At 43.3% G+C, this 22,240-nt stretch overlaps 1 protein-coding gene across 1 annotated transcript in view; it reads right to left on the reverse strand.

Moving 5' to 3' along the window:
* LOC147678545 (extracellular calcium-sensing receptor-like) overlaps positions 1–22,240 on the reverse strand; it is an 88,489-nt gene that overhangs the window by 16,479 nt on the left and 49,770 nt on the right. The window contains exons 4-5 of the mRNA XM_086945685.1: positions 19,527–19,754; positions 16,153–16,161 (exon numbers count right to left, since the gene is read on the reverse strand). Coding sequence (XP_086801811.1) covers positions 16,153–16,161; positions 19,527–19,754 — 237 coding nt within the window. The remainder of the gene's footprint in view (positions 1–16,152; positions 16,162–19,526; positions 19,755–22,240) is intronic.

Below are 22,240 nucleotides of genomic sequence, written 5' to 3' on the forward strand. Positions count from 1 at the left end.
AACTTCCACAAAGGTTCAAGCTGCTGATGACAGGAACTCGGAGGCCACCACTAACGACATTAAGGGGCCCATTAGGATCGCGGACAGACTTGCATCCATCCGCGACCCCAGAGTAGGAGCGAACCTCCGCATGGCCTGCGGAGTTCCCTCCTGTGAAATTAGGATGTGGCGGCCACCCTGGCGGTCACATCCTCTATTTTTAACATTGCGGCGGGTGCGGCTTCAAGCTGCACCCGCCGCAATGGTAAAAATGCATACATTGCATTTGTATGCAGAAAGCGGCAGGCACCGTGTGGTGCTTGCCGATTTCTGCATACAAATGCAGGGGGGTACCATAGGTACCCCCCATGTGTACCCCCCACCCCCCCTTCACCCAGGGGGCCCGCAACGGGCCCCTGCAGTGAAGTTCCACATGCTTTTCCACAGCGGAAAACCCACCACGAAAAGCATTTTTTAAAACCCATCCTAATATGGCTGGCGGTGTCTGAGAGACACCGCCACCAAATTAGAGCTTTTCCGTCGCGGTTGTAAGCCAACCGCGGCGGAAAAGCAGCGGACTGAAACCAGGACCCACCAGCCATCCTAATGTGGCGGTGGGTCTATGGAGGGTCCGCAGCGGATTTTCCGCATCCTCCAGGCCGGTGGTGGCTTCCGCCGGCCCAGAGGATGCAGAAAATCCGCTATCCTAATGAGCCCCTATGTCTCTGATCACAGTGGTGGAAAGGCTAGATATGTACTTGAGGCTCAGTCTGGACCACATGGAAACCAGACTGACCCAAATAGAACAATCCATATCCATGAATACAGGGCGCTCCAGAGAGGACGTATACTTCTCCTCTAACAAACAAGAAATAGCAAATGTGTGGAAAAACCAGACCGAAGGGTACCTTAAAACACACCAAAAAGTCACCACAAGGTCTAACACTCCGACACTTAATTCTGTTTTAACTATAGCTCCAGGAGAGGTAAATAATCCCATAAAGACAACTTTAGATATTACAAAAATAGACATCTTTCCCCATCTCCCCCAGGCATATCCATACCCCCTTCATAATTCTGATACCCAACCCAGGACAAGACCGGGGCCAGGTGAATATCTTGATTTGCCACCTGCTGCTACCCCCTACATCATTGTGCTGGCAAACGCTCCACGAAAGCCTCCTTTAGAATCAGAGGGGAGGGAAATACTGAGAAACAAGTCGCTACATTGGCATGTCTCAAAACAGGTTTAGACGATTGCTTATTTAGGGAATTCAAAATGGCCAGAAGGGTCCAGTGGGTGGGAAGTGGTGGAAAATCTTTTCAAGGAGATTGCATTGTACTTACTTTTAGATCACCTACGCTAGTTAAAAAAAATCTCTATGACCTGGGTAGCAAGCACATTGCCAGGGGTGAGATAAATATACTCCCATTAGGCTTTTTCTATCCCCCCCGAATCCCATGCAACACACTCTTAACTTTGACCCCATAGGGAGACACGACCCATATTATGTGATTCCCACAGCAAAAAGATTTACTACGCTTTCAGGTTTGGAAGATCAAGACTGACTGGCTAAGACAAATTCCTACGCTCTGGTGCCACAGGGACACGATATAGAGCCAGCTCAAGATGTTATTGCCGAACTTCCAACCTCACATCCATCTGATTTAACCAACTAAAAATGGACCACCCAGATAAAAACTTACTTAGTTTACTTTTCTGGAACGTTGCAGGTTTGAGTGCCAAACCTTATAACGAAATTTGGACCAATTTCATCTATAAATGTAACATCTTATGCCTACAGGAGACTTGGGCCACATCTGTAATACATATAGAGGGCTATAAAAGCTATTACTCCATTGCACTCCCTTCAACTTTGGGAAGAGCTAAGGGCGGTCTGACAATTTTAGTTTCTAACATCATTAAATTAGAAAAAATTGTCCAAATAAAGACAGAGGTAAATTACCAAATTATAACCTTGAGGGTGGATAAAAGCAACCTTTTTGCGCTGGTTAATTTTTATAATAATCTTAGACAGGACGAAACTATTAGCGTGATAAGAGAGATTCACTCCTGCTTGCAGGAATTAAAGAGAAAAACAAGAAAGGATCTGGTCATAATATGGGGAGGAGATTTTATTCATTACATTTGCAGGCACAGCTCCGGTTCAACCTGTGGTCTCGAGGACGAAAATCAAATCCCGCTTACTCACTTCTTCAACACTCCGACAGGGAACTGTTTAAACAAGACATTATTTGGCCTGGAGATGGGCCTGGCAAATGAGCTTGTTAATCCCCCAATTGCCCTTACCAGTACATTTATTGGGAGAGGACTATCTAGTATTATTGACTATATTTTCATCACTAGCGCCTCTTCCTCCCGATTATATAATTTCTTAACACACGACATTGCAATAAGTGATCATTATCCCAACAGTGTCACTCTCCTTTTGCCATACCAAGCAGACAGAGGCAATTCTCTAACTATTATGGGGCAAGCAACTCTGTCCCTTGATAGAGTAAACGGCTTTGCATTGAAATGGGAAAAAATAGACCCAGTAGAAATTACCACGAAGGTAGTAAAAAAACTCTAAGGGCTATTGAAAAATGTCTTGATCCCTCTAGCGAGTATAAGGAGGTCTTGAAAAACTTTCTGATAATAACCCAATTAGTAAAATAAGCTCTTAGTGCAAATATAAGTATAGAAACTGCTAAAACAAAAGGATGGTTCAATAAAACCTGCACTAAAGCTTATTCAAAACTAAAAACAGCCCTCCACAGAGCAAACAGGGATAGAAATGAAATTATAAACCTCGGAAGAGAATATTTCAATGCACTAAAATTAAGGAAAAAGGAATTGAAAGATGAATTATGGGCCCAACTTCACAAAAGTTTCGCCATAAAAGATAACACTGCCTTTTGGGCTATAATTAAATCTCCCTTCCTAGTCGATAATATCAACAATCCCAAAATAGATGTAGCTATCGATGAGCAAACATGGGTCGGTCAGTTTGCTCCGATTTTTGGTCTACCCTCTGAAGTTTGTCCCGAACCGGACGAGATTAGGGGAACCACTGTGGAAACTAGTTTACCCTCCTTCCCTATCTAACTCAACATAACATCAGTGGAAGTACAGTTAGCCCTACTAGCTAGTAAGAGCAGCAAGGCTCCAGGCCCTGATGGGGTCCCAGTCGACTTTTATAAGAACAATCTGGAACTGTGGACCCCTATTCTAACTCGAGTCCTGGAAGTGTCCTGCATGGTGGGATTAGTAAATACATGGTCCGATAGCATCTTGGTCCCAATCTTTAAAAAGGGAGATAGGCAATCTCCCTCCTGCTATTGCCCAATATCACTGTTGGACTCTCTGGGCAAGGTGGCCGGCCGTATTATCTTAGAGCGCCTCCAGCTTTGGGGAGATGAGACCAAGATCCTATCGGACCTTCAATTTGGGTTTCGCGAGGGTCTAGGCACCACAGAACAGGTTCTAAACCTGACTCTTCTGGCAGACAAATACGTATCTGCCAAGGGTGGGTCATTGCACTTGGCATATGTCAACTTATCTGCAGGCTTTGACTGCGTCAGTCACAGTAAACTATGATCCATTCTGCAGGAAATGGGGGTAGAATTACCTCTATTAAACTTCATACGGGAGTTATACACTGGTGCAAATGCACGAGTGAGGCACGGCATGGGAGGACAACTAACGGTGCCATTCGCTGTACATCGGGGAGTAAGGCAGGGCTGTGTCCTGGCACCCTATCTCTTTACACTCTACACCAACGGTCTCGAGCGAGCCATGGTGAAAGGGTGCCAGGACCTACCACAAATCAAGAAATTATGTAAATCTTGAGGATAACAACTGATTGAAGACAGATTTTATGATGTTATTTATTGATGATGTTTTAACTGCTGATCATATTGTAAGTTTTTGATTACCTTAATAATGAAGTCCTATCGTACCTTACCTTACTTTATGTTACAAGGGTCAAGCACAAGGGGACATCCCACAGCAGATAGGAGTAAATGCAGGAAACAGTAAATATAATTTAAAAAAGTTGAAAGATAAAGGCAATGAGTACCTTATTAATGTTTTAATCAAAATGTGTACATATGCTATTTAAATAATTTGTTTAATGCCTTTGTTAATGCACCCTTTTTTTGTGATTTTGCTTTGATGTGCAGTGAGGAGCCAAACATCCATTCTTCAGTGTCAATCTCTGTCAATCTTGCTTTTCAGGATGGAACCCTTCTGAGCTGCCAATAGGGTACGATCTAGTCTCTGAATACTATCAGTGCCAGTCTGCAGCAGATGTGTTGTACCAAAAATCCCCATTCCATTACCAGCATGGAAATCAATAGGACTGATGCATCTATCCGGCAAATTCTGAGTTTTACAGGTCCAGAGATTGAATAGTAGGGACCAGCGCAAAGAAGATAATTCTGAAATCTTTTTTCCCAAGGCTCTTGCTCACATCAAGTGGAATAAATCTTACAGCAAGACGCCAGGCAAAAAAGTGCCGGCAGCCAAGCCCAGATTAATCATGACATTACAAATCCCAGATTCAAAGGTGGTCTCTGTGTCCCTTGGTCACAAAGTTAAAAAGTTGTTCTTCAGATTCCTATGTTGTGAGATATTATGGTTTTTAGTCAAGGTGGGTGACTACCCACGTTAACCAACAAAGACAATCCTTGTAAGGGTGAACCACTAAAGTTACACAATTAACCTGAGCTTAGCACCCTAGTAGCTATGGCACACAGCAGCAGACTTAACTTAGAGGCAATGTGTAAATTAATAATGCAGTACCAAAACAGTATCAAAGTCAAAGCACAACACAAGAAAAATCCAAAAGAAAAATAACAGGAGTGAGAAATGAATTTTAGGATTTTTAAATACAAATAGCACCAAAAAGCATTAACAGTGAAACTTGGTCAACTGGTCGTAGTTGACCAGGACATAGGCATGATTTGAGGCTGATTGCAATGAAGCATGGCTCGGATATAGAAACCAGGTATGACTCGTTCAGAGATTTTAACTTGGAACTTAGTCTAAAAAATGTCAGTCTGAAATCTTCACTGGGGCACAGCAGCAGGCTGTGATTGAGGAAGGCTCTACAAGGTAAGATAACCAAGGGATGAAGTATTAATAAAGATGTAGGTTTTTTGGTGGCAAGTACTGATTAGGAGAAAGTGGTATTTCACCATCAGGAAAAGTCACTCACCTACCGACTACTTTTGAATACTTCACCTGGTTAATATTTATTCTTTTGTATTTAGCCATGTTTTTGGAGCTCAAATTCCTCCAGTGGTATAAGGCTGCAGGCTATGTCCAAAGAGGGCTCCACTAGGCCGGATCCACTCCCTATGATATCCCGCTGAATTAGATTTGCTTCAGTGGAAACTTCAAACCTGAGAAACCTGAATCTTCATCCCAGCAGCTAAGCACATAGGTCAGATCAGTGGGCAGGTTTGCCCCAGTAGTTTGGAGGTCTTTAAAGCCAAATAGTTGTTAAGTCTCAGGTTATCAGTGGTGGTAGGAGAAACCTAGCTAGACCTAGCCCAAGTTCCCGGACCTCAGGATCAGCACTTGGGTTTAAGACTCACTCCAGCAGAGGTCAACATAAGGCATCAGGCCAGGTCAAGCTGGCACTGGTCAGTTGGACATCTTCAGGAAAGACCTCTTGTAGCTTGTTGTCTTCTTGTAGCTTGACCAGGTGGCCAGTCTTATGATCTGTGGAGTCCACTTCTTTGTCAAGGACAAAACAGGTTCAGTCCTTTAAGGCTCATCTCAGGTCTCTGACAGCGGGTTGAGTGTTCATCTGATCTTCCTCAGTTTTAGAAGTGTTATGAAGACGATATTGGGGTTGCCACATTTATTTCTAACACCGGTTTGTGGGTGGGGTAAAAGTTCCACAGAGCCACCCTGCCCACCTTTGCAGTTTTTTCTGTGTGCTCCACTGCAGGCAACACAACAGTGCCCCTCTCTGCCTGATTCTAAGATAGTAAAACCTTTCTCCCCTAGTGGAGCGGTGTGGCCTGGGAAATGAACAACCCCTCCTTTGTGGTCACTTAACAGTATTTATAGGGGGCAGCTTCCTCCTTACTGGGATTGGAGTCTGATTGGCTGGAGGAAAAAATAAGGGGCTATGCAGGTGTCATCTGATATCTTTCTTGAAAGGGGATGCCCTTATTGAAGTTAAATACATTCCTGGGCACTACCTAAATGGTCATCCTGCCAGGGGAACAGAAACTCCTGCCCATTTCCAGTCCTTTATCTGTGCTCCAGGAGCAGTTTTACTCCTCATTCATTGGTGTTGTCTGACTTTCTTGGTCGCCTATCTCCAAGGTCACATGGTTAGTGGTGCTCAGGATCCCTCCTGATTGTGTACCTCGTCTCTATGAGGGATGTAGTGTTGGGGCTCCGAATTCGGGGTGGGTGAATGTTTTATATTGGTCAAGGAATTAACAGAATTTTGGTCTCTCCATGATCCTCTTTAACAAGGAGTTCTGAACAAATTCTGCAAATCACTGTGTGACAGATTTTTTCTCTTGTGAGGCACCAGAAAATGTGAGCTGGTGAGCTCAAGCAAGATTTGGCATTCCTTAGCATGATTTTCTTTGAGGGCGGTTGTTCCTGGTCATGGTCAGCGGGCAGCTGCTTGAGTAGATTTGATGCTGCTCAAGTAGATTTTATACTCAAGAGGCAAGAAATTCTACTTCAATGGTCATGCGCTCATTCACACTACCAGTACCAAATTGCAGCACAAGCTGCATATTTTCCACATGTTAGCAGAACTCTGTGGAATATTCTATTTTAGTCTGTGGGAGTCTGCGGAGTAAAACTGAGAGTTCCTCCCACCCCTACTCCTGATGACTTATTTTGTAGTGGTGTGTCAGCAAGTAGCAAGGCTGATAATCATGATTCTCCCTCTCAAATGAGGGTCTGTGTTTGTTATTCCCTAAAAGACACAAGACGTGAATTAGCCTCAGGGTTAGCTAAACAATACTGTATAAGTGTGTGTTCCCTTTTAATCAGTTACCTCTATTGTTGGCATCTCGAAGTGTCCTGCCAGTTCTTAAAGTTTAGAGGGACACCTTGCCTTCAGGATCTTTTTAGTTCTTCTCTTCTAGCTTAATTGCTGTGGCTTTTCATTGTGAATGTCTTTAGCAGCTGCATCTCACCTTAATACCTAAAAATAATTCAGCATTCCGTTGTCCGACAAGCCTTTTTTCAGAAAGCTGCCTTTTTTCCTGGCAAGCAAAAGTGTGTGGTAATTCACCTTACCATGCGAGAAATTACTGTTTCTTTTGTTTTCCTTGGAGGTGATCTCCTGGGGCAGAAAACGTTGACTATAGATGTCAGGGCAGAGGGTAGATGCCACAATGGAATACCTGCAGGATCTTGTAAATAGTAATAAGGGTAAAAAAATAAACAGGTTCGCAGGATCGCTAAACTCTTTTCTTTGGAAGCCTGAGAAGTTTGAATGTGTAGGGGTGAGGCTTTCTTACAAGACCGTGCCCTTGATGGTAGCCACTCCCCAAGGCGATGGGATTAAGCAGGGTTTCTAGAACTGTAGGAAGAAGACCAAAAAGGAGGCCAAAATTAAAAGAGCCATGGCAGTGTGGGCCATGGAGTGCTTTACAAAAGGAACAGGAGTATGGGGTAGTGGGTAGTGGGAGGATCATGATAACAGGAGGAAGAGGATAGACTGGATCTGAGAAGACAGGGGATGTAACCAGGCAGCACAAACAGCGCAAGCAGAGCCTGACACAGCACATACAAATGACCCTCCAGAGCTTTAGACAGGGAAATATTGCTTTCTAAAAGTGTTTTTTTCCTTAGCATTTATGAGAAAACCTACCTAGGATTTCTAATAAATGTTACAAAAAGTCCAACAATTAAATTTGAAGGGATTTCTTAACTTTTTGCTAAGTGTTAAATTGACTTTTAAATCCCAATTTGCCTCTATGGAACCATATATCATATACCATATACTAGAGACTTATAGGTGACTAGAGATTTATAAGTGAGTTCAATATGCCAATCAAAGTTATGCTAATTCAACCATGTTAACGGGGGAGCATAGGCCCTTTACTAATGATTAACAGGGGAAAAGTGCACAGTGTTCTATGGCCGGCAAATACAGATAAAAGAAAAATCTAGAGGTACACCACACTAAATAAATAACATTCCTGAAACACATTGAGTCCAATGCATTATCTCATGAGATAGTGGCTGTGTAAAACTGCATCAGGTGTCCATGAAGGATAAGCGATAAAATTTCCTCCATTCAGGGAGTAGTTCACTGTTACTCTTTAGTTCCCCAACATATTGCACCCCCTGCATTCTACAGGCAGCATTACTGTCAACGTATTGAGAAGCAGAGTAGTACCCAGAGCTTTACTCATAAGGGATGCTCTTTACCTATTCCTCCACACCTTCTAATGAATTCTGCCTGGTGAAACTCCAGTGGTCCTGCTGTGGGAGTGAGAACAAAGGGGCCATAGCTATCCCCTCCCACTGTGGTACTCGTAGTATGCGGAGAGTGGAGCCTCAGAAGCTCCAAGACCCAGGGCTCAGATCAATCTCAGACGTCCCTTAGCACCAATGGTGCCAATGGTGACACTAAAGCCACTGTCAGGCGCTTCTTCAATGCTTGAGACATTTTTGTATGCTCTCATCCCCCAAGACGTGTAATCATGTCTCCAGCAGCTGGCTTTAGAGGGGGATGGGGACCCCCCAATCATAACTGTGGCTGTCACATTGGGCAGGAGGACTTCTACTAATTCATCCAGTTAAGCCCAATGAGCTGCTCCCTGGGTCTCACAAGCATGGTCCTCTGTAGCTTCCTGTACAGAGTCCTAGTATTGTGATCTCCTTCAGGAGGTGAGTCCTAGAAAGGTAGATACATTCCAGATGTCGTAGGATTCAAAGGCGCTATCAGAGATTATGTACCTGCCTCCATTATGCAGGCTGCACCCTTATATGGTGTCATCCTAGAGAAATTGCAGCAATTCACCTGAGAGTTATGACCGATTAAGCTACTAATTACAATTGTACCTATCTTCTTGTTCATTTGATCCCACCCTTAATCACCAGCACAGCCAATCTAGAGATAAGGATCTGAGGGCTCCAAGTACTCCAGCAATTTTTTTTTATAAATCACCCTCCAAAGAACCAAAGTGAAGAGCATCCCCAAAATGAGTTGCCATGTCTTACACTGTCATACACAGGTCAGTCTAATATATGATGGATTGTAGTTCAGATTTTCTATGTTGCAATATGGTAAGTGGAATCCCCTCTCAACAGTTCATTATGGGTTTGTCTGGTTTAGCAAATGTTTCACTGCATGCAAGAATATTCTAACTAACCTCAACCCTACCTCGCTGCTTCCCTTTGTCCACAGGAGGGCACTGACATTAAAGAGCAGGGTCTGTCCAGCAGGGGCACTTCCATCATATTCCCCGACTTTTCTATGCCACACAGTGCCCTGGGACCCCTTCTGCCAGTTCACAATGTCGTACCGTGGTGGGGGGTTACCATGTTACCATGGGCCAATCCTCTTGGTTTCCTAGCTCTATCACGAACAATTATCTAGTAAGTTCACCACCACTATTGCTGAATATTTCTTACCAACCAATAAGACTGTTTTTTTAATATAATTTTGGGGGTGGAAAGAAACCTGTATCTACATAAACCACTTATAGGAATGGGACTATATCGAATGTGATAAAAATGGGCAAAAGGAAGCTTGCTAGTCCTAAATCCAACGTAGGGCGTAAGGTCACCATAGATTCACAACAAACGTTGTTGAGCTACTTAACGGGCGCGATGGGAGCTTTAGACAAACAGAAAAGTTCAGCAGAGGAACTAATCGAGGCCAACTCCTCACGCTCCATCCCGGAGTCTAACCATCCTGCACTCCCAGCGAACCCCAGACAAATTTCTCCTGAAGAAACGGCTGCGTTCAGCACATCTCAAATAGAATTACATTAAGTGACTCAGATACTTCCCAACAACCGCCCCAAAAAAACCATAAAATCCCGACTCCTGTTGGAAACACGGTCCAGAAGAATAGCGCAAATTATGCCGCAACAAATACTCACTCAGTCAACGAGGAGGACGTGTTAAGTTCAAAAAGGAAATATACCAAACAAGGCAAAAGGAAAGGGGGAGCAAGAAAAACTTCCACAAAGGTTCAAGCTGCTGATGACAGGAACTCGGAGGCCACCACTAACGACATTAAGGGGCCCATTAGGATCGCGGACGGACTTGCATCCATCCGCGACCCCAGAGTAGGAGCGAACCTCCGCATGGCCTGCGGAGTTCCCTCCTGTGAAATTAGGATGTGACGGCCACCCTGGCGGTCACATCCTCTATTTTTAACATTGCGGCGGGTGCGGCTTCAAGCTGCACCCGCCGCAATGGTAAAAATGCATACATTGCATTTGTATGCAGAAAGCGGCAGGCACCGTGTGGTGCTTGCCGATTTCTGCATACAAATGCAGGGGGGTACCATAGGTACCCCCCATGTGTACCCCCCACCCCCCCTTCACCCAGGGGGCCCGCAACGGGCCCCTGCAGTGAAGTTCCACATGCTTTTCCACAGCGGAAAACCCACCACGAAAAGCATTTTTTAAAACCCATCCTAATATGGCTGGCGGTGTCTGAGAGACACCGCCACCAAATTAGAGCTTTTCCGTCGCGGTTGTAAGCCAACCGCGGCGGAAAAGCAGCGGACTGAAACCAGGACCCACCAGCCATCCTAATGTGGCGGTGGGTCTTTGGAGGGTCCGCAGCGGATTTTCCGCATCCTCCAGGCCGGTGGTGGCTTCCGCCGGCCCAGAGGATGCAGAAAATCCGCTATCCTAATGAGCCCCTATGTCTCTGATCACAGTGGTGGAAAGGCTAGATATGTACTTGAGGCTCAGTCTGGACCACATGGAAACCAGACTGACCCAAATAGAACAATCCATATCCATGAATACAGGGCGCTCCAGAGAGGACGTATACTTCTCCTCTAACAAACAAGAAATAGCAAATGTGTGGAAAAACCAGACCGAAGGGTACCTTAAAACACACCAAAAAGTCACCACAAGGTCTAACACTCCGACACTTAATTCTGTTTTAACTATAGCTCCAGGAGAGGTAAATAATCCCATAAAGACAACTTTAGATATTACAAAAATAGACATCTTTCCCCATCTCCCCCAGGCATATCCATACCCCCTTCATAATTCTGATACCCAACCCAGGACAAGACCGGGGCCAGGTGAATATCTTGATTTGCCACCTGCTGCTACCCCCTACATCATTGTGCTGGCAAACGCTCCACGAAAGCCTCCTTTAGAATCAGAGGGGAGGGAAATACTGAGAAACAAGTCGCTACATTGGCATGTCTCAAAACAGGTTTAGACGATTGCTTATTTAGGGAATTCAAAATGGCCAGAAGGGTCCAGTGGGTGGGAAGTGGTGGAAAATCTTTTCAAGGAGATTGCATTGTACTTACTTTTAGATCACCTACGCTAGTTAAAAAAAATCTCTATGACCTGGGTAGCAAGCACATTGCCAGGGGTGAGATAAATATACTCCCATTAGGCTTTTTCTATCCCCCCCGAATCCCATGCAACACACTCTTAACTTTGACCCCATAGGGAGACACGACCCATATTATGTGATTCCCACAGCAAAAAGATTTACTACGCTTTCAGGTTTGGAAGATCAAGACTGACTGGCTAAGACAAATTCCTACGCTCTGGTGCCACAGGGACACGATATAGAGCCAGCTCAAGATGTTATTGCCGAACTTCCAACCTCACATCCATCTGATTTAACCAACTAAAAATGGACCACCCAGATAAAAACTTACTTAGTTTACTTTTCTGGAACGTTGCAGGTTTGAGTGCCAAACCTTATAACGAAATTTGGACCAATTTCATCTATAAATGTAACATCTTATGCCTACAGGAGACTTGGGCCACATCTGTAATACATATAGAGGGCTATAAAAGCTATTACTCCATTGCACTCCCTTCAACTTTGGGAAGAGCTAAGGGCGGTCTGACAATTTTAGTTTCTAACATCATTAAATTAGAAAAAATTGTCCAAATAAAGACAGAGGTAAATTACCAAATTATAACCTTGAGGGTGGATAAAAGCAACCTTTTTGCGCTGGTTAATTTTTATAATAATCTTAGACAGGACGAAACTATTAGCGTGATAAGAGAGATGCACTCCTGCTTGCAGGAATTAAAGAGAAAAACAAGAAAGGATCTGGTCATAATATGGGGAGGAGATTTTATTCATTACATTTGCAGGCACAGCTCCGGTTCAACCTGTGGTCTCGAGGACGAAAATCAAATCCCGCTTACTCACTTCTTCAACACTCCGACAGGGAACTGTTTAAACAAGACATTATTTGGCCTGGAGATGGGCCTGGCAAATGAGCTTGTTAATCCCCCAATTGCCCTTACCAGTACATTTATTGGGAGAGGACTATCTAGTATTATTGACTATATTTTCATCACTAGCGCCTCTTCCTCCCGATTATATAATTTCTTAACACACGACATTGCAATAAGTGATCATTATCCCAACAGTGTCACTCTCCTTTTGCCATACCAAGCAGACAGAGGCAATTCTCTAACTATTATGGGGCAAGCAACTCTGTCCCTTGATAGAGTAAACGGCTTTGCATTGAAATGGGAAAAAATAGACCCAGTAGAAATTACCACGAAGGTAGTAAAAAAACTCTAAGGGCTATTGAAAAATGTCTTGATCCCTCTAGCGAGTATAAGGAGGTCTTGAAAAACTTTCTGATAATAACCCAATTAGTAAAATAAGCTCTTAGTGCAAATATAAGTATAGAAACTGCTAAAACAAAAGGATGGTTCAATAAAACCTGCACTAAAGCTTATTCAAAACTAAAAACAGCCCTCCACAGAGCAAACAGGGATAGAAATGAAATTATAAACCTCGGAAGAGAATATTTCAATGCACTAAAATTAAGGAAAAAGGAATTGAAAGATGAATTATGGGCCCAACTTCACAAAAGTTTCGCCATAAAAGATAACACTGCCTTTTGGGCTATAATTAAATCTCCCTTCCTAGTCGATAATATCAACAATCCCAAAATAGATGTAGCTATCGATGAGCAAACATGGGTCGGTCAGTTTGCTCCGATTTTTGGTCTACCCTCTGAAGTTTGTCCCGAACCGGACGAGATTAGGGGAACCACTGTGGAAACTAGTTTACCCTCCTTCCCTATCTAACTCAACATAACATCAGTGGAAGTACAGTTAGCCCTACTAGCTAGTAAGAGCAGCAAGGCTCCAGGCCCTGATGGGGTCCCAGTCGACTTTTATAAGAACAATCTGGAACTGTGGACCCCTATTCTAACTCGAGTCCTGGAAGTGTCCTGCATGGTGGGATTAGTAAATACATGGTCCGATAGCATCTTGGTCCCAATCTTTAAAAAGGGAGATAGGCAATCTCCCTCCTGCTATTGCCCAATATCACTGTTGGACTCTCTGGGCAAGGTGGCCGGCCGTATTATCTTAGAGCGCCTCCAGCTTTGGGGAGATGAGACCAAGATCCTATCGGACCTTCAATTTGGGTTTCGCGAGGGTCTAGGCACCACAGAACAGGTTCTAAACCTGACTCTTCTGGCAGACAAATACGTATCTGCCAAGGGTGGGTCATTGCACTTGGCATATGTCAACTTATCTGCAGGCTTTGACTGCGTCAGTCACAGTAAACTATGATCCATTCTGCAGGAAATGGGGGTAGAATTACCTCTATTAAACTTCATACGGGAGTTATACACTGGTGCAAATGCACGAGTGAGGCACGGCATGGGAGGACAACTAACGGTGCCATTCGCTGTACATCGGGGAGTAAGGCAGGGCTGTGTCCTGGCACCCTATCTCTTTACACTCTACACCAACGGTCTCGAGCGAGCCATGGTGAAAGGGTGCCAGGACCTACCACAAATCAAGAAATTATGTAAATCTTGAGGATAACAACTGATTGAAGACAGATTTTATGATGTTATTTATTGATGATGTTTTAACTGCTGATCATATTGTAAGTTTTTGATTACCTTAATAATGAAGTCCTATCGTACCTTACCTTACTTTATGTTACAAGGGTCAAGCACAAGGGGACATCCCACAGCAGATAGGAGTAAATGCAGGAAACAGTAAATATAATTTAAAAAAGTTGAAAGATAAAGGCAATGAGTACCTTATTAATGTTTTAATCAAAATGTGTACATATGCTATTTAAATAATTTGTTTAATGCCTTTGTTAATGCACCCTTTTTTTTGTGATTTTGCTTTGATGTGCAGTGAGGAGCCAAACATCCATTCTTCAGTGTCAATCTCTGTCAATCTTGCTTTTCAGGATGGAACCCTTCTGAGCTGCCAATAGGGTACGATCTAGTCTCTGAATACTATCAGTGCCAGTCTGCAGCAGATGTGTTGTACCAAAAATCCCCATTCCATTACCAGCATGGAAATCAATAGGACTGATGCATCTATCCGGCAAATTCTGAGTTTTACAGGTCCAGAGATTGAATAGTAGGGACCAGCGCAAAGAAGATAATTCTGAAATCTTTTTTCCCAAGGCTCTTGCTCACATCAAGTGGAATAAATCTTACAGCAAGACGCCAGGCAAAAAAGTGCCGGCAGCCAAGCCCAGATTAATCATGACATTACAAATCCCAGATTCAAAGGTGGTCTCTGTGTCCCTTGGTCACAAAGTTAAAAAGTTGTTCTTCAGATTCCTATGTTGTGAGATATTATGGTTTTTAGTCAAGGTGGGTGACTACCCACGTTAACCAACAAAGACAATCCTTGTAAGGGTGAACCACTAAAGTTACACAATTAACCTGAGCTTAGCACCCTAGTAGCTATGGCACACAGCAGCAGACTTAACTTAGAGGCAATGTGTAAATTAATAATGCAGTACCAAAACAGTATCAAAGTCAAAGCACAACACAAGAAAAATCCAAAAGAAAAATAACAGGAGTGAGATATGAATTTCAGGATTTTTAAATACAAATAGCACCAAAAAGCATTAACAGTGAAACTTGGTCAACTGGTCGTAGTTGACCAGGACATAGGCATCATTTGAGGCTGATTGCAATGAAGCATGGCTCGGATATAGAAACCAGGTATGACTCGTTCAGAGATTTTAACTTGGAACTTAGTCTAAAAAATGTCAGTCTGAAATCTTCACTGGGGCACAGCAGCAGGCTGTGATTGAGGAAGGCTCTACAAGGTAAGATAACCAAGGGATGAAGTATTAATAAAGATGTAGGTTTTTTGGTGGCAAGTACTGATTAGGAGAAAGTGGTATTTCACCATCAGGAAAAGTCACTCACCTACCGACTACTTTTGAATACTTCACCTGGTTAATATTTATTCTTTTGTATTTAGCCATGTTTTTGGAGCTCAAATTCCTCCAGTGGTATAAGGCTGCAGGCTATGTCCAAAGAGGGCTCCACTAGGCCGGATCCACTCCCTATGATATCCCGCTGAATTAGATTTGCTTCAGTGGAAACTTCAAACCTGAGAAACCTGAATCTTCATCCCAGCAGCTAAGCACATAGGTCAGATCAGTGGGCAGGTTTGCCCCAGTAGTTTGGAGGTCTTTAAAGCCAAATAGTTGTTAAGTCTCAGGTTATCAGTGGTGGTAGGAGAAACCTAGCTAGACCTAGCCCAAGTTCCCGGACCTCAGGATCAGCACTTGGGTTTAAGACTCACTCCAGCAGAGGTCAACATAAGGCATCAGGCCAGGTCAAGCTGGCACTGGTCAGTTGGACATCTTCAGGAAAGACCTCTTGTAGCTTGTTGTCTTCTTGTAGCTTGACCAGGTGGCCAGTCTTATGATCTGTGGAGTCCACTTCTTTGTCAAGGACAAAACAGGTTCAGTCCTTTAAGGCTCATCTCAGGTCTCTGACAGCGGGTTGAGTGTTCATCTGATCTTCCTCAGTTTTAGAAGTGTTATGAAGACGATATTGGGGTTGCCACATTTATTTCTAACACCGGTTTGTGGGTGGGGTAAAAGTTCCACAGAGCCACCCTGCCCACCTTTGCAGTTTTTTCTGTGTGCTCCACTGCAGGCAACACAACAGTGCCCCTCTCTGCCTGATTCTAAGATAGTAAAACCTTTCTCCCCTAGTGGAGCGGTGTGGCCTGGGAAATGAACAACCCCTCCTTTGTGGTCACTTAACAGTATTTATAGGGGGCAGCTTCCTCCTTACTGGGATTGGAGTCTGATTGGCTGGAGGAAAAAATAAGGGGCTATGCAGGTGTCATCTGATATCTTTCTTGAAAGGGGATGCCCTTATTGAAGTTAAATACATTCCTGGGCACTACCTAAATGGTCATCCTGCCAGGGGAACAGAAACTCCTGCCCATTTCCAGTCCTTTATCTGTGCTCCAGGAGCAGTTTTACTCCTCATTCATTGGTGTTGTCTGACTTTCTTGGTCGCCTATCTCCAAGGTCACATGGTTAGTGGTGCTCAGGATCCCTCCTGATTGTGTACCTCGTCTCTATGAGGGATGTAGTGTTGGGGCTCCGAATTCGGGGTGGGTGAATGTTTTATATTGGTCAAGGAATTAACAGAATTTTGGTCTCTCCATGATCCTCTTTAACAAGGAGTTCTGAACAAATTCTGCAAATCACTGTGTGACAGATTTTTTCTCTTGTGAGGCACCAGAAAATGTGAGCTGGTGAGCTCAAGCAAGATTTGGCATTCCTTAGCATGATTTTCTTTGAGGGCGGTTGTTCCTGGTCATGGTCAGCGGGCAGCTGCTTGAGTAGATTTGATGCTGCTCAAGTAGATTTTATACTCAAGAGGCAAGAAATTCTACTTCAATGGTCATGCGCTCATTCACACTACCAGTACCAAATTGCAGCACAAGCTGCATATTTTCCACATGTTAGCAGAACTCTGTGGAATATTCTATTTTAGTCTGTGGGAGTCTGCGGAGTAAAACTGAGAGTTCCTCCCACCCCTACTCCTGATGACTTATTTTGTAGTGGTGTGTCAGCAAGTAGCAAGGCTGATAATCATGATTCTCCCTCTCAAATGAGGGTCTGTGTTTGTTATTCCCTAAAAGACACAAGACGTGAATTAGCCTCAGGGTTAGCTAAACAATACTGTATAAGTGTGTGTTCCCTTTTAATCAGTTACCTCTATTGTTGGCATCTCGAAGTGTCCTGCCAGTTCTTAAAGTTTAGAGGGACACCTTGCCTTCAGGATCTTTTTAGTTCTTCTCTTCTAGCTTAATTGCTGTGGCTTTTCATTGTGAATGTCTTTAGCAGCTGCATCTCACCTTAATACCTAAAAATAATTCAGCATTCCGTTGTCCGACAAGCCTTTTTTCAGAAAGCTGCCTTTTTTCCTGGCAAGCAAAAGTGTGTGGTAATTCACCTTACCATGCGAGAAATTACTGTTTCTTTTGTTTTCCTTGGAGGTGATCTCCTGGGGCAGAAAACGTTGACTATAGATGTCAGGGCAGAGGGTAGATGCCACAATGGAATACCTGCAGGATCTTGTAAATAGTAATAAGGGTAAAAAAATAAACAGGTTCGCAGGATCGCTAAACTCTTTTCTTTGGAAGCCTGAGAAGTTTGAATGTGTAGGGGTGAGGCTTTCTTACAAGACCGTGCCCTTGATGGTAGCCACTCCCCAAGGCGATGGGATTAAGCAGGGTTTCTAGAACTGTAGGAAGAAGACCAAAAAGGAGGCCAAAATTAAAAGAGCCATGGCAGTGTGGGCCATGGAGTGCTTTACAAAAGGAACAGGAGTATGGGGTAGTGGGTAGTGGGAGGATCATGATAACAGGAGGAAGAGGATAGACTGGATCTGAGAAGACAGGGGATGTAACCAGGCAGCACAAACAGCGCAAGCAGAGCCTGACACAGCACATACAAATGACCCTCCAGAGCTTTAGACAGGGAAATATTGCTTTCTAAAAGTGTTTTTTTCCTTAGCATTTATGAGAAAACCTACCTAGGATTTCTAATAAATGTTACAAAAAGTCCAACAATTAAATTTGAAGGGATTTCTTAACTTTTTGCTAAGTGTTAAATTGACTTTTAAATCCCAATTTGCCTCTATGGAACCATATATCATATACCATATACTAGAGACTTATAGGTGACTAGAGATTTATAAGTGAGTTCAATATGCCAATCAAAGTTATGCTAATTCAACCATGTTAACGGGGGAGCATAGGCCCTTTACTAATGATTAACAGGGGAAAAGTGCACAGTGTTCTATGGCCGGCAAATACAGATAAAAGAAAAATCTAGAGGTACACCACACTAAATAAATAACATTCCTGAAACACATTGAGTCCAATGCATTATCTCATGAGATAGTGGCTGTGTAAAACTGCATCAGGTGTCCATGAAGGATAAGCGATAAAAGTTCCTCCATTCAGGGAGTAGTTCACTGTTACTCTTTAGTTCCCCAACATATTGCACCCCCTGCATTCTACAGGCAGCATTACTGTCAACGTATTGAGAAGCAGAGTAGTACCCAGAGCTTTACTCATAAGGGATGCTCTTTACCTATTCCTCCACACCTTCTAATGAATTCTGCCTGGTGAAACTCCAGTGGTCCTGCTGTGGGAGTGAGAACAAAGGGGCCATAGCTATCCCCTCCCACTGTGGTACTCGTAGTATGCGGAGAGTGGAGCCTCAGAAGCTCCAAGACCCAGGGCTCAGATCAATCTCAGACGTCCCTTAGCACCAATGGTGCCAATGGTGACACTAAAGCCACTGTCAGGCGCTTCTTCAATGCTTGAGACATTTTTGTATGCTCTCATCCCCCAAGACGTGTAATCATGTCTCCAGCAGCTGGCTTTAGAGGGGGATGGGGACCCCCCAATCATAACTGTGGCTGTCACATTGGGCAGGAGGACTTCTACTAATTCATCCAGTTAAGCCCAATGAGCTGCTCCCTGGGTCTCACAAGCATGGTCCTCTGTAGCTTCCTGTACAGAGTCCTAGTATTGTGATCTCCTTCAGGAGGTGAGTCCTAGAAAGGTAGATACATTCCAGATGTCGTAGGATTCAAAGGCGCTATCAGAGATTATGTACCTGCCTCCATTATGCAGGCTGCACCCTTATATGGTGTCATCCTAGAGAAATTGCAGCAATTCACCTGAGAGTTATGACCGATTAAGCTACTAATTACAATTGTACCTATCTTCTTGTTCATTTGATCCCACCCTTAATCACCAGCACAGCCAATCTAGAGATAAGGATCTGAGGGCTCCAAGTACTCCAGCAAATTTTTTTTATAAATCACCCTCCAAAGAACCAAAGTGAAGAGCATCCCCAAAATGAGTTGCCATGTCTTACACTGTCATACACAGGTCAGTCTAATATATGATGGATTGTAGTTCAGATTTTCTATGTTGCAATATGGTAAGTGGAATCCCCTCTCAACAGTTCATTATGGGTTTGTCTGGTTTAGCAAATGTTTCACTGCATGCAAGAATATTCTAACTAACCTCAACCCTACCTCGCTGCTTCCCTTTGTCCACAGGAGGGCACTGACATTAAAGAGCAGGGTCTGTCCAGCAGGGGCACTTCCATCATATTCCCCGACTTTTCTATGCCACACAGTGCCCTGGGACCCCTTCTGCCAGTTCACAATGTCGTACCGTGGTGGGGGGTTACCATGTTTATCAAAGAACACTTCTGTGATGCCTTTTCTCTGCAGATGCACATTTCTGATACAGTGTAGCACCTGTGGGTGAGACAAGCAGGAGAGATTTTAGGTCCTTTTTATGTCCTTTGTGACTTTTTATGGTTAGACTTTCAAATGGTTTTGCATACCGTAGTATGTTACATTTTCCAATATCAACATTTGTGATTTAAATCAGCGTGAGCCACATAATGCCTGGCAAAATATTTCTTAGTAATCATAAATGGGTTTATTCACCTGGAAAATGTCAGCAGAAGGACTTAATTTTCTGTGTGAACAATGCATTTTAGAGAGTGCTTCAGGGTGGGAAAACTTCCTCGTGGAAAAGTACCGACAATTTTTGTAAATTCCAAGAAAGTTGTCAATGTGCTAAATATTTAGGTACAAACTTATGTGTCTAAATGTATGATGAGATTTCTCGGGTTATGAAGTCAATGCCGGGAAAACCGATCTCATGGCTTGGAATATTGCAAACCTTCATCTGCCGGTAACACCCTCAATCCGTCATCTGGGAGTCAGAATTACAAACAGCATAGATATTTCGGCCCAAATTAATTTAGATCGGATTTTCCGCGAATCTAAGGCACTGATGAAAGCATGGTCCTTTCTCCCTCTTACTATTTATGGGAGAACGAGTTTAGTGAAAATGACTATCCTTCCTAAATATACATTTATCTTTAACACCATTCCGTTGGCATTGGATTCTAAGCAACTTTTTAAATGTCAACAGAACATTAATTCTTTCATCTGGGGTTTTAGATCTACCAGGTTGGGATGGAAAAAGTTAAGAAGAAGGAGGGAGAAGGGGGGCCTTGCACTACCAGATCTGGAATATTATGCTTGGGCTTTTCACCTGTCCCACTCTAGGGTGGTATTAAAGATCCCAGAAGACAATTCAAATGGATGCATGTTTAAGGCAATGTTATCTGGTTCTAATCTCCCACTTGATGGTTTTTTGGTTAAATTCGGGCACCAGCGATATTTCAAAAGAGTGAGGTTAAAGATCTTATATTTGCTTGTAAAAGAATGGACTCAAATTAAATATAGGGTTGGGCTGGCATACTTTTCTAACTTCGCTCCTATTTGGGATCTTCCGGGGATCTCTACACACCTTGTCGATAGCTTTACATCTGTGCTATTGGAGGCAGGGGTATTAAGATGGGGATAGCTGGTGGCAGGAGGGATTCTATTAGAATGAGATGCTTTCTCTGAGAGGGTCGGCTCACCTTTATCCTGGTTTATATATATATACAATTGTCAAGTTGGTTTCGAGAACAGATAAAGAAAAAGGTTAAACTCGGGGGATATAGTTCTTTAGAGAAAAATGTAGTAGAGAAAGTAAGGGGTGATAAGGAAGTTGCTTTTTTCTACTGGAACATTATGCAGGAAGCAGATGGAGACTTCAGCCTCCCAGCTGAACTGTGGGAAGGGAATGGAGAAGTCCAGGCGGAGGAGTTATGGACGAGATCTTTTAGTCTCTTGTATAAAATCATCAAACCTGCCTGGCTGAGGCGCAACCATCTATTTACTTTGCATGGAGCATACTTCTCTCCCCAAAGACTTTCTAAATTCCAACGAGGGAAGTGCTGTAATAGATGTCTCCTCCTAGCAGCCTCAGATGTCCATATGTTATGGGAACGTCCCAACATTAGTAGCTTCTGGCAGGAAGTTAAGGCTTCTCTAGATACAATCCTCAAAATCTCAATTCCTTTTTCTTGGTCCAGTTATTTTTGGACTAAGTGATAACATTGGGGGGTTGGAGAGGTCATTTCTGTTTTATGCTATTTTGGTAGCAAGAAGACAAATTTGTAAAAACTGGGTCAATGCCAACCCCCCGACTCATGCAGAGTGGTTGACATCACTTTATGAAATATCTAAAGTAGGCATGGCAAGGTCTTGTAGTCCTCGCAGTTTGGCTTTTTGGAATTTACTACTTAAGTGGAGATAAAAACTATCAGAGACTCCGGGTGTTTTTTATTTTTCCCCGGGTCTGATTATTACGCCCAGTACTCCAGGTCGAGGCTCTCCCATGCCACGACAAAAGTGGGCCGACAGCCTGACTCAGGCTTTGATGGAGTAAGATCCTCCAGAAGGTAACTCCCGCCAAGATATTTGGTTTGCTCCTGGAAAGAATGGAACTATTTTCTAAATACCTGCCTTTTAAGGACTGCTTTTCTTTGGTGGTTGGTTATTTCTTAGAACGATAACGCGGCTAATGAGGACAAAAAAATAATAATAATAATAAAAATAAAATAAATAAATAAATGTATGATGAGATTTGTCATCCATATCTAAGACAAGTGCTCTCCCTCTTGAGGGGAGTCATTTAAGGAAACTGAGTGCGGTAATAAAACATTTCTAAAGACAGATTGTATTTGAAAGAAATGTTAATATTTAGTTGTGGGGGATGAAAACCTACTTAAATAATAATCACAATATCACAATCCTGGTCAGGGTGACCAAATAATGGGGCATATTAGCAAGAACCTCGTTAAAATTATCACTGTTTTGTGGCAGGAAACTGCTGC

This window comes from Lissotriton vulgaris, chromosome 12, assembly GCF_964263255.1.
Source record: "Lissotriton vulgaris chromosome 12, aLisVul1.2, whole genome shotgun sequence".
Classification (NCBI taxonomy): domain Eukaryota; kingdom Metazoa; phylum Chordata; class Amphibia; order Caudata; family Salamandridae; genus Lissotriton; species Lissotriton vulgaris.